Genomic DNA, 13,530 nt, shown 5'->3' on the forward strand with positions numbered 1-13,530 from the left:
TGCTGTGTTATTTCATTATGTGGGCTCATCTTCAGCTGTGCTTTTTTCATATTGTGAACCCAAAAATCTGGATGGTAAATGTTGCTTCTTGACAATTGTGAATTTGAACCTAATTTTTAATGTTTTGGCGTGGAAAATTACAGCATGCATTCCCGCTGCACTTCCCTACAGCAAGCAAATAGGGCGGGAAGGTGCTGTATCTATAAGATACGGGAGATTCCTGTGCTTTTCATGTGCGCTGACGCACAATGGCTGGCCTGCCTACCTGCACTCTGGTTGCTGTGTTGCATTGAGGTATATTTTTGTACAGGAAAGGTCACCTTCATACACATGTGCATTCATACCCTGCACACAGACACACATGCACTATGGTGCCAGGGTACCTGTGTTAGCCAGACACTGGTGAGTGTGGCCATTGCAGGTGAAATTGCAAGGCAGTACAATGTAAATGGATGTGTGGCCTGATGTATGTCTGATGTCAGCCTCCAGACATGAGTCAATGTCATGTATATACTCCACATATGAGATTGTCATGCAACTTGCAGTGTAAATTTTTGAAAAAATAATCATGCACAAGCTAGAAAAGGTTGGATGATGTATTTTTATTTGTGTGAACAAAAATCAAGATGCATAATGATAATGTTATTTTTCACATTATTAAAAGAAATTACGCACTATGTTGGCACGTCTGCGGATGCCTGCTGCTGTGCGGTTTGCTGGAGCATGGCCATCCTCCTGGTCATCCTCCGGCATTTGCGGATTTAATTCAGGTTCCTCATCCCAGGGGACTTTTGTCAGCACACATATGTTGTCCAGTTTTGCACATGCCAATATTATTTTGCACACTGTCTGCGGTGAATACAACATACGTCCACCAGCTTTGTCCAAGCGCCTAAACCTGGCTTTCAGCAGACCAAATGTTCGTTCAACAATGTTCCTTGTCCTGCAATGTGCCTGGTTGTACGCTACTTCCTGTGGCGACTGTGGGTTTCCGTAAGGTGTCATGACCCACGGCTGGATGCCATATCCCTGGTCAGCTGTAATGGAATAAATGAGAAGGTACAATGAAATGTTTGTAATGGTTCTGGTAAACTACAGGCCACATGTTGTGGGCAATATTTCATATGGCGGTGTCCATTGGGCATGGATGTTGCAGACAACACACCCAGTGACTCACATGCAAGACACCTTTAACACATTTATGCTTGTAAATGGACACATATTTGGAAGGACATGCATTGACTCCCTATATAGCTCAACATGACTTATATTTATGTATATCTATATACTAGTACTACATTATTCCATCCATGACCTCATTAAAGGGTCATTGGTGCCATATTACCAGTATGGCAGCATGGATGGTGCATTGTATCATACTCTTTTGCTTACCTACAAGTAGGCCATTGCCATACTGGCCATTCTTGAAGCAGTCATTTATGATGCAGTTCCGGAATATGAAGGCATCATGTACACTGCCAGGGTCTTTTGCCAGCGCATTTGTAAATAGTCCACGGTGATCCACAATGGCCTGTACATTGATGGAATAAGTATGTTTACGATTAATGTACAAATGTGCAGTTGCTGCCGGAGGTACTAATTGCACATGTGTGCAGTCGATGGCACCCAGCACATGGGGTAAGCCTCCTATGTCATAGAATCCTTGCTTGATCTCCATCTGCTGTTCTGGGTTGCTGGGGAAACTGTGGTAGCGGGGTGTCAGATGGATGATGGCATCCAGGACAGTTGGCAGGAATGATGAGAAAGCTGGCTGGGATATTCCTGACACTTTGGCAACTGTTGTTTGGAAGGAGCCCGACGCTAGCATATGCAACACAGCCAGGAGCTTTGCCTGTGGCGGTATGTTGGTAGGCCTGTTGGTTGTTACCTCTAGCCGTGGCCCAATGAGTCGTAGTAGATGTTCTATGGTCTGCTTCTTGAGGCGAAATAGACTTATGACCTCCTCATCCCTGAGGCCTCTCAGGACGCTCCTTGGACGGAATAATCGCTCCTTTCTCCGGCGTTGCCTTTGGGGGGGCGGGGGGGGGTTGATTTTGTGGTGTGGGGGGTGTGGTTGGATTCCTGGTGCAAGTCATCTCCGTCTGGCAGCCAGTCGCAGCATTATCACCTCCATGGTGTGGGGATAGCTGCAGCAATGTCCACTCTGGCCTCTCCTCTTTATATGTGCCGATGCGTCATTTCCTGAGCGTCCGTTTTGCAGGCGCACCAATTCTGACGCAACCGCGACGCTGCGCCATTTCAGCTACGGATGCGTCAAAAGTGTGAAAAGTCATAAATGTGGATGAGTCACATTTGCGCGGGTTTTTCCGGGGTAACGCCCACCTTGCATAAATTAATAAATACTTACGTGTCGCAGAGCATTTTGACGCAGTGGTGTTTCCGATGCAAAGGTCTAATAGTGACGCATCGTCGGAGATGCGTCACTTCATTAATATGGCGCATGAGTTGCGCCGACGATGCGTCATTATTTTTGACGCATTGACGGCGCAAGCTCTTCATAAATGAGGGCCCTTGTATTTACTTTTTCAGAGCATAAGTTTGAAATAGTTTGTTTACTGTTTATAATTTGTTGATTAGGAATTAAAACTATATGTGGTTTATATCTTCTGCATTGACTAGATTAACTTTCTATATTGATGAGTTTTGATATTTATTGTCTTGGCACCTATGGACAGCTGAAACCACCAAAAGCTTTGGGAGCTACTGTTGATTATTTCCAAGTACAGTGTTTTGGTATTAAATACATACCTCAAACAAATCTACAATGATCAATTTGTTTACCTTTTAGATCTAATCTAATCAAATAACCACATTAGTAATTTAAATTTGCAGAGACCACATGGGTTGCCTTCCTTGAATATATTGGTGCCTAGATCCAACTGTGACCAATGTTTGCAAGTGAATGCAGACAAGAAAGGAATGGAAGTCTGAGCCGAATGGAGATCTATTCAGCAATTCTGCCTAATATGTCGATAGCAGCAACTCTGCACCATTTGTACGTCTTCAATGTATTGCATATTAGAAAGGATAAACATGCAAAAAATGTAGCTATCCAGTTTGCAAAAAGAGGGAAAAAAACACACAAACATACTCAGAAGCCAAAGCACTGGCACATACAGACATACCAAGAGGCTTACACAACACACATAGGGGAGAGCAGATCAATCAGGAACCAGTGCTTACAACATTCAGAGGATCAGCTGCCGCCTCTTTCGACCATAAGCACATTGAATTCAGACACTGACAGTGGCGCCATTAGATAGATTCACCATAGGCTATATTGATCCTTTTTACAGATCACATCACTACACGAACAGTATCTTGTAGCATGTGTTATTCTCGAAGTCTAAAGCGTCTCTGTATTGTTGCAGAATGTCTAGCAAGACATACTGTTGTTCCGTGATTGTGTGATTGGTAGATGGGGCAGCTGTTGTAATCTATTGTGAAGTATAATGCATCTTCCCCATTGATGTTCATTGATGTTCCCTTACCTGCTGCTTGCGAGCTCATTAGAATGTTTATGTTTGGATGAGTTCAGTTGGCGTGGATGGGCTGATCAGCAAGGTCGATGCTCCTGGTGGGGCTTTACCTGTGACATGTATTCGAGTTAAATAAACCTATATTCATGACTAACGAAGATCCATCGTCATTGCAACAGCAGCCTCAGCAACAATCATCATGAATCAGAATCAGGGCCAACAAGGATACGCAATAAAATTGCCCTTTATCTTTTTTCTTTAATGTTTTACAAATCTCTTAAAAGGAGAGTTTATTCAAAATGAATTACCTAAGAAAGGTACTAACGCTTCGAAAGCAAATCTTGGTGTGTCTTCTAATCACAACCTTATACCTCATCACAGAAACCTGGCCCACCCCGCATAGACCCCAGACATCGCTGCAGCAGCACCCATCGGCTACAAGATGAAGTCCTGCAGGTCTACTACTTTAAAAAAACAGCTCGAACCAACAGTAACCTACTTGACCTCCGTCTCTAAAAGCGGAGCAAATGTGAAAAGATAACAAGATTTAAAGGCATCTTTATTGCTCATTTGCTTTGTGAGCAATAAAAAGGCCTTTAAATCTTGTAATCTTGTCACATTTGCTCCATTTTCAAAGATGGAGGATAAAAGTTAGTTTGTTTTCCTACTCGCCAGAAAGGGCGAGTAGGACCTAAAGATAGCTCGACCTCATAAAATTTACCTCGCAAATGCGAGCGGTCGAGTGGATTTGTCGAGCCCCGATAGTGCATTTCTACCCAAAGGCATCCCAGCGCTTTGTAGTGACCAGGGCAGGTGATCATGCGGAATTTAGGGGAACAGCCACGTCCTGAGAGATCTACGGAAGGAGAGATGGTTAGATTCGGCCCGAAGAAGGTGTGGAAGGTAGTTCCAAAGTTTAGCGGCATTTAGGGAGAATTGCTGGCCTCCGCTTCTGGCTTTTTTGATTTTAAGAATGGATGCCAGATTTAGAGATTTGGAACGGAGGGTTCTGTTGGGCTCATACTGCTGAATGAGGTCCTTAAGGATAGGGGGGCCTAGGTTGTGAAAGGATTTGTGGGCAATGCATAATGATTTTAATTTGATTCTTTCTGGAATAGGGAGCCAATGGAGGGCCTTCAGAGCTGGTCTGGCTGATTGCATTTTAGGAATATTGAGCAATAGTCAGGCAGCCCGATTCTGGGTGGTTTGTAGCCTGGCAATGGTGGCCAGAGGGGTCCCTAGGTAAAGCACATTTGCATAGTCCAACCTGGACAGGACAAGGGCCTGGACCATGACCTTTCTAGCCCCGGTAAGATGGGAAGAATTTTGCGTGCACTTTGAAAGATGCCAAAACATGTGGCGGCTGTCTTCCTAGCTTGTGGCTTGAAGGACAAGTCTTGGTCCAACCAGACCCCCAGACTTTTCAGCTGGGTTTTGGGCGTGGGGGCAGGACCTAAGACAATAGGCCAAATTTCTCTCATATTGAGTGGAGAGCGATTCCCCAGGACCATGATTTCGCTCTTGTCCCCATTAAGTTTCAGGAAGGAGTCCCTCATCCAAGAGGCTATCTCTTGGAGACACTTGTAAGGACCAGGAGGTTACTCTCTGATTTGTTAAGTCCAATCACTAGTTGTGTGTCGTCCGCATACGTAATAATGTGGATTCCAAAAGGAAGAACTGCTTCTGCTATTATTATTATTATTGTGTCTTTTATAAAGCGCGCAGCTACCCCAACGGGGTGTCCTGGCGCTAATTGATTTAACAAAGATCTCTCAAGGCATAGAATTACAGGCAGAATAGGAAAGTTTAGAGCACGTCGGAATTCAGGTTCCGTCTTGCACATGCGCAAGTCAAGCAGCAATTTGTTCCATCTTTGGGCAGCACGTAGTTCAAAGGTTTTGCCTCCTGAACGAGCTTTTTTGAATCTGGGAGTAGCCAATAAGGATTGGGTGTTGGAGCGAAGGGCTCTCGCATTGCAGTAGGGGCGGAGAATGGATCTGAGGTGGGCAGACCCATTGCCCTGAGTGGTGCGATACGCTAGTGTCATTGCTTTAAACTCAATGCGTTTGCTCACGGGTAGCCAGTGCAATTCACGTAGATAGGGGGAAATTTGCATCCTACATGGGAGGCCCCCAATCAAGCGAGCAGCGGCGTTTTGTACCCTTTGGAGTTTAAGGCAAAGGCCAGTGGATAAACCTAGGTAGAGTCCATTGGCATAGTCCAGGTGAGAGATTATTAACGCATGGACTATCGTTTTCCTGTTAGCAGGGGGCAAATAGTTTGAGTTTTTTCAGGATTTTAATCTTAGAGAAACAGGCTGCTGAAACTGATTGGACCTGACACTCAAATGATAATTGATGGTCCCAGCGGACTCCAAGGTTTCTGACGGAGTCCTTGGGGGTAGGGGCTTGGCTCAGATCTTGTGGCCACCATAAAGTAGAATTAAGTGGGGACGGCTGGTTGAAAAAAAGTACTTCTGTTTTACCTGCGTTCAATTTTAAAAAATTAAGATCCATCCATCTGGCGATCTCTCGGAGGCAGGTTTTAAGGGGATCAAAAGTAGAAAGGGAAGGCTCCCCAAAAGTGAAGAGCAACTGAATATCGTCGGCATAAGACGTTGTTTTAATGCCTGACCGAGAAATCATATCTGCTAGAGGAGAAAAATACACATTAAATAAAAGGGGGCTTAATGAGGAGCCTTGAGTGACACCCCATTTCAATGGCCTAGCTGTAGAAGCAAAGGGAGGGGTGTGGACCTGTTGCTGACGGTTTGACATAAATGAACTGATCCATTAAGGACCTTATCCTGAATTCCTATAGCCCTCAGTCTTTCCAGCAGTATGGGATGAGAGACTGTGTCGAATGCTGCTGATAAATCCAGCAGCACCAACACCGCCCTAGAGCCCCGGTCCAGTGTCCATCGGACTGAGTCCGCCATCTCAATGAGGGTTGACTGTGCTGTAGCCTCTACGAAAACCATGTTGGGAATCATGATGAAGCCCATGATCTTCAATGAAACTGGCAATTTGCTGATGGGCAAATTTCTCCAGAATCTTGGCCGGCACAGGTAGAAGTGATATCGGCCTATAATTGGCCGGGTTTTCTGGGTCCGCATTGATTTTTTTTTAAATGGGGACTAAAAAGGCACGTTTCCATGCTTCCGGGTAGACGCCTGTGCTTAAAGAAGAATTCCATATAGGCTTGAGAAATGGATTGAGGAAAGATGCTAACGCTTTATATTGCTTTGCAGGCCAGGGGTCGCCCGGAGATCCTGACCTGCATTTTAGTAATTCCCGAAGAGAAAAGTCTTCAGATATTTCTGTAAATTCTGAAAGAACTGGGCCTTGATAGTTGGATTTCATCTGCACCAAAGGGGAGTCGTTACTATCACTAGTGGGAAAGGAAGCGTAAATCTGAGCGATCTTATCCTCAAAGAATTCGGAGAGCTGAGTGCAAAGTTCTTGAGACACAGGCTGCTGTCTGGTCAAAGCTTGGGGGTCTGTAAATGATTTGACAATCGAAAAGATTTCACGTGGAGCATTATTGGCTTTATCAATCTTCTCAGCTAAAAAACCTCTTTTGTATTTGGCAATCAGATTCCGGTACTCTTTAAGAGCTTTACGGTAAACTAATTTACTCTCCATAGAGTACCCAGATCTCCAGCGTCTTTCCAGGATTTTGCAAGCGGATCTCTTTTGTCGCAGTTCGTCCGAATACCATGGGGCTGCGGGTGATGCCCTAAAAGTTTTTATCGGTTTAAGGGGAGCCAGTGAGTCAATTGCCTTTTTGACCCACTCATTGAGGTTAGAGATTCGAGAGTCCAAATCTTCAGCAAGGGTGGGACAACTATCTTTAAGATACTCCTCAAGAGAAGTCTGGGAAATGTTACTCCAATTTCTGCCCGATTTCCTCGGGAGCGAGGAAGGTCTATCAATACGGGTCAGGAGAATAGAAAAGGGAATAAGAAAGAGGTCCGACCATATCACAGGTATAGGGTCACCAATCAGGATGTCAGGAAGGTTGGAGCATATCAAATCTAATGTGTGTCCAGCTCTATGGGTGGAATGAACAACTAGCTGAGGCAGTTTACAAGCAGCCAGAGTAGATATGAAATTCGTGCTTATCGGACATTCAAGGTCCTCAACATGTAGATTACAGTCCCCGAGGACCGTGAAGTTAACATAGCGGGAGCATGACTGAGTTATATAGTCTAATAGTGCCGGGAGATGAGAAGGATTAGAATTGGGAGAATGATAAAGCAGAAGGCCCGAAAATGATACTGATGCCGATAGTTTAATCCAAAAAGGAAGCCCTTCAATGCTATCAATAGGATCAAAGTGCGGGGAGGTTATTGTCCATTTATTTTTAAGAATAATGGCCAGTCCGCCCCCCTTTTTGCCGCTCTGTCGGTTAGCACAAATAATTTTGAAGCCATCAGGAATTGCCAAAGTGATGGCGGGGTTAGTCTCTCATTGAGCCAGGTCTCGGTCAGAAACATTAAATCCCAGTCATTATCCAGAAGGGATTGCTGGATATCCAAAGAGTGCTTGACCAAAGACCTACAATTTATTAGTGCAATCTTAATGGAAATAGTCAGTTTGGGGCCCCGTAGGGGTGGGGAGGATAATATCGTATTAAAATCCATAAGAATATTTGAGGAAAAGCCGCAATTCTCACAGAGAATGTCAGCATTTCGTGATTCCAGCAGGTTAACCCGGTCGTGAGAACAGCCCAGGGGTCGTATTTATTTATTTATTTATTTTTTAACATTTAATATAGCGCAAACAAATGCCCGCAGGCGTCTCGGCATATAGTTCCCCTGCGACTGTAGCTGATTCTTACACGGTTAGTATGCCCAACAGCATAACTGGCCCGGCCGCGGTCTGGTCGCGGACGGGCGCAGACGGGGCGCGCTTTCGGCGCGTGCGCGGCCGTGTAGGTGGACCCATTTTATGCTATGGAGGGCGTGGGAGCAAAGACAACTAGACCTGCAACCCCCAGCCTCGTTCCAGTGTGGCGGCAATATCGTTTCCCTAATCAGCGTCTAATCGGCTGAAGGGAAGATGATCCCCGGGCAAGTAAGTGCAAAGTGCCGATGTGCACACCATATGATAGGTAGCAGAGCAATATTAAAAGCAGTTTTAAAAAGAACAAACACCTATGTCTCCGGCTTTCCGCCTCAGAGACCAGCTGTAAATCAATGCTAGAGTGCAAGTATAAGCGTTAAAAAGAGTAGGGCTCAAGGAGGAGCCCTGGGGAACTCCACAGCAGAGAGGAGTTTTTTTGGAGATCGCCTAGTTGTGAAATACTTGAAAGGACCCATTCTCAAGGAACGACTGGAGCCACGCCAGCGCAGTTCCGGAGATACCTAGGTTGTGAAGCCTTTGAATTAAGATCTGATGGTTAACGGTATCAAAAGCCTCACCAAGGTCAAGCCCTCCGGGGCCTCTATACTCATTATCAGTGGGTCATGATCCGATACGATTTTGGTGAGCTTTTTAATCTGCGCTCCTTCCAAAAGGGACGGTGGAACCAAGAAATAGTCCAGTCTAGCATATTTTCTATGTGGGCATGAAAAATACGTAAACCCTGGATCCCCACTTTTTTTTTACATGCCCACATGTCGACCAACCCATGGCTTTCTGTAAGAGCTCTGAGTGCTTTAAAAACCTGCGGTTTCCTACATGAATACCCAACCCTACCTCACTCCCCTGTATCTATATGAATATTAAAATCCCCACATATAATTATAGGTGTCGGCCAAGATACTAATTCCATCTCCAACTTTACCCATAGTTCAGCGTCATCAAAATTGGAGCTGTATAGTCAAGTCAAGTCAATTGATTTATATAGCGCACTACATACCCAGAGGGTCTCAAGGCGCTTGTAGAAGGGTGGAGAATTACTTGTCGAATATCCAGGTTTTAGGCTGTTTTCTGAAGGCTAGGTGGTTTTGGGTAAGGCGGAGGTGAATGGGAATGGAGTTCCAGGTCTTAGCCGCTAGGTAGGAGAAGGATCTTCCTCCCATGGTGGTTTTGTTGATGCGTGGAACAGCAGCGAGGGCTTGGTTGGAAGAACGTAGCTGGCGGGAGGGGGTGTAGAAGGATAGTCGCGAGTTGAGGCATTCGGGTCCAAGTTCGTAGAGGGCTTTGTGTGCGTGGGTGAGGAGGCGGAACGTTATCCTCTTATTGACGGGGAGCCAGTGGAGGTCTTTCAGGTGACCGGAAATGTGGTCTTTGCGCGGGATGTCTAGTATGAGTCTGGCTGAAGCGTTTTGGATGCGTTGGAGTTTTTTCTGAAGTTTTGCGGTGGTACCGGCGTACAGGGTGTTTCCGTAGTCCAGGCGGCTTGTAACCAGTGCGTGGGTGACCGTTTTTCTAGTTTCGATTGGGATCCAGCAAAATGTTTTTTTGAGCATGCGAAGAATGTTGAAGCATGATGATGAAACGGCGTTGACTTGTCTGGTCATCTAGAGTGAGGAGTCCAGGATGACGCCCAGGTCCCGTGCGTGGTCCGTTGGGATGGGTGCTTTTCCTAGGGTCGCTGGCCACCAAGAGTCGTCCCAGGCGGAAGGGAAAGTCCCTAAGATGAGGACTTCAGTCTCATGCATATAGTACAGTTATTGGGTATAAAAACAATGCCTTTACTCGATTAATAGGTAAAAGTCGAGAGGAGACATGTATCGCAACGCCACTGGTGTTAGTAGTTTGGTAGGAGCAAACAACTTGGGAGTACCCAGGTATAAAATTGAGCCCTCTTTTCTGCCAAGGAATATGGGTCTCCTGCTGACATAATATCCGCCCTTAGTGCTCGAAGAATTTGCCCAACCCTATTCCTTTTTCCCCTGTCATTTAGCCCCCGACATTGAGAGTAGGTATTGTTAGTCTACCCATTTTTACAGCTTCCCCTCTTTCCAAGTTGTACCTTCAGTTTCTTACCCTCCTTCCAATGTAGCTTCTGCCCTTAATACATCTTTTCTGCTGCCCATCAAGCTTGCTTTCCTGGATTTTCAGTTTTTCCCCCCTCTCAATTCTCCTAACCCCCATCCCTTCCCTTCCCTTCACCCCCATTCCCTCAGTGACCCTCTCCCAACCCCCTACCCCGCTTCATAGGGCATCAGATCCCTCTAGGTCTGTATGTGATGAGCGGTGGCGCCTACCCTTCCCCAGTGATGGCCAACTGTGCATACCGTGCATCTCTCTATTTCTAAATACTTTGCTAGCATCCCAGAACCCGAATCTTCACCCCACCCCCAACCCAAAAAAATAGATAACCAAAATGTATTCTCATTTTCTAGACATTTTCCGCATTCTGTCCATACTGTCTTATTCTGACCGTTCAGTCCATTAGTCCAATCGTGATCAGAGAAAAAAATATAAGCGGAGATCTATGCAAAGAAAACTTAGCAGACATTCACCCCCCTATATTCAAAAACTCCTTGGCCTTGATTTCCGATACAAAAAAACAGGTTGGTCGTTCCAGATGACTTTCAGCGGGCCGGGTTTAAAAGAAAGGCTTATGCGCCCTTCTCCTGAAACTGAGAAATCATTTGCTGCAATCGCCATCTTTGTTCCACCGTGACATGGCAGAAATCCGGCCGAGTAAAGAAGGAAAACCCTTCACCTGCCCTTTGCGATTCTGGTCTAGCCTTTTCAAATATATTCTGTCTCAACAAAAAATTCCCAATATACACTAGAAGAGCTCTAGGTTTAGCATCTGGGCGAACGGGCTGTCAAATGTTAAAGGGAATTCGGTGTGCTCTCTGTATTTCTTGAGCCCAGTTCCACCCTGCCAGATCTGGAAAAGATTTTTCCAGAAGCTGGACCATGAAGATTCGTGAATCGGACCCTTCTTTGCCCTCCGGAATTCCCAAAAAGCGTAGATTGTTCCTTCTCTGGAGATTTTCCCCTTCCTCAAGTTTCCACTGAATGTCAGTAAGCTGCTCCTCATGTGCATTAACTTGACCTCTTGCGCCTACCACATCCTCTTCCAGTGCGGCCGTCCTGGTTTCCAATTCTGTCATCCGATCCACTATGTCATTGCAGGTTCTCCTAATTGCCCCCTGCAATTTCTGAGAGCGCTTACTTTCCAGACTAGCTTCTTTCCTATGCGCCATAACACACTGCAGGATGGATTCTAACATCGGAGATTGTGCTGGAGACCCTGTCTGCCCCTCTACCGTATAAGGCAGGTTCCGGGCGCCCCCCTGTTGATCTTCCAAGGTAAGCACCCGTCTGGAGTCAACATGTTTAAAATTGCCAGTTTTCCCTGACCGGAGATGTACTTTCCTATTAGGGGTGATTCTATCTCTGCCCTTCCCTTCCATTTCTGCTCCTGAAAAGCTGTCGTCCTCACTTGACTCTGTATTAGACCCCTGTCCTGAGCCTAATCCAGACCATGTAGCAACGAAGAGTGATTAAAAATCATTTGTCTCGAAGTCTGCATCTCTCTCCTTATGTGATGTAGGAGGCCTTTTAACCTTCTTTCACCCCTACATCTGGGGTTGCCAGGAGTCCCAAGCTTTCCTCCTGCTGTAACCCTGTTTCATTACTTGTATCAACAGAGCGAGTACCCTTAGAGGCTCCTAGGGCATCAGTGCACACATCCACAGAGTTTGAAACGTTTATAGGGGTTGCAGCTTGTGCCTGTAACAACTGTAAGGTAGTTATCTGTGTGGGGCCAGATTCCTGTATTTCCCCAGCCCCCAGCGGTGGCTTACCAGTGATTTTCTGTCCTTTGGCAGCCTCCTCCTTGTTGGTACATGGCTGATCCTTCGCTGCAGTGCACCATAACAGATCGACAATAGTAGCGGTTCTTAGCTGCTGGGGCTGCGCTCCAGCACCCTCCCCTTCCCGTCCTGGGCGTTCTCCGTCCGCAGGCGCTGCTGCCTTTGACCCTGTATGGCAGGAATCACATCCGATTCTGCCGGGTTCTCAGATGAGGTCTGCCTTGGAGATTCTGCCGCTGCAGGCTGCACCGGCCCTCCTTTGCCCTTCGTCCCCGTTTTTGGAGCCATCTCCTGAGAGTTGATCAGGATTACCTTTGGCTGCTTTCCAGCGCCCTGCACCCGAGCCAGCACCGCCTCCAATCCACAGTATCCAGCAATGAGCCACTTTGTGACCCTTGCAAGTACGACGATTACCCGCTGGATCTCAAGTAAGTTCTGCACTGTTATGGGGGTAATGTTGTGGGGATAGAACTCCATTCGGGTCCGTTATTTGAGGTATATTAGTCCATTGCTTCCATCTCTGGGGAAAGACCACCTCCGGCCGAGCTCACTCAGCCGCCATCTTGCTGCCCGATCGGAAGCAGACTTCCACCCTCCTATGAGGTGCAAAACCAGGATAGTGGAGCTAACTATGCTTACTCTTATTACCTTGTCAATGCCCCTCCAGTTATTCCCAGCCTAAGGGATCGGGTGCTTCCAGGCACTTAATTGTCAACACTGGCACTTATCAGAGTATGCCACCACTATTTGTCTAATTCAGAGATCACAAAAACAGTTATTAATTCAAAATACAATAAAAAATGATAAATACATTCCACCTAAGCAATTCTTATCCCTTTGGGGGGCTGGAATAGCTTGAACTGTCATACTTGTACGAGTGTGATGATTAGTAATTGTGTTGGGATTGCCACTGACAGCACTGGTAGGGGCAAAGGGTGGTGCATGCTGCAGTGACCACATTACATGGGTCCTGGCATTTATTTTGTTACAAATAAAGGACTGTAAAACTAAATGTTCTTTCTTATAGAAGTGACATTGAGAGGATAGATGCACCATTCACCAATTCCCCATCAAGACTGAAGCACGGATTGCACTTTTCTTCATACGCCAACATTTGTTGCTGCATTCTGATGCAATGTATTGTTCAACTGCCCTCTCTGAGATCTTGTGCCGTTTTTGAACTTACTCAAATTCAACACATTTAAAAAATGAACTCCTCATATTTAGGAATAAGTCCCTGAGGACCCCCAACTGCTAGCCCAATTCATCAATAACTAGGCCTACGACATCACCCTCCAGGTT

At 46.0% G+C, this 13,530-nt stretch overlaps 1 protein-coding gene across 1 annotated transcript in view; it reads right to left on the minus strand.

Annotated features, from left to right (window-relative positions):
* Window positions 1-582: 582 nt before the first annotated feature.
* The window catches only part of LOC147710041 (CLIP-associating protein 1-B-like), a 115,208-nt gene continuing 102,260 nt past the window's right edge, over window positions 583-13,530 (minus strand). The window contains exon 6 of the mRNA XM_086919931.1: window positions 583-1,037. Coding sequence (XP_086776057.1) covers window positions 1,034-1,037 — 4 coding nt within the window. The 3' untranslated portion in view covers window positions 583-1,033. The remainder of the gene's footprint in view (window positions 1,038-13,530) is intronic.

Source organism: Lissotriton vulgaris, chromosome 5, assembly GCF_964263255.1.
Source record: "Lissotriton vulgaris chromosome 5, aLisVul1.2, whole genome shotgun sequence".
Taxonomy (NCBI): domain Eukaryota; kingdom Metazoa; phylum Chordata; class Amphibia; order Caudata; family Salamandridae; genus Lissotriton; species Lissotriton vulgaris.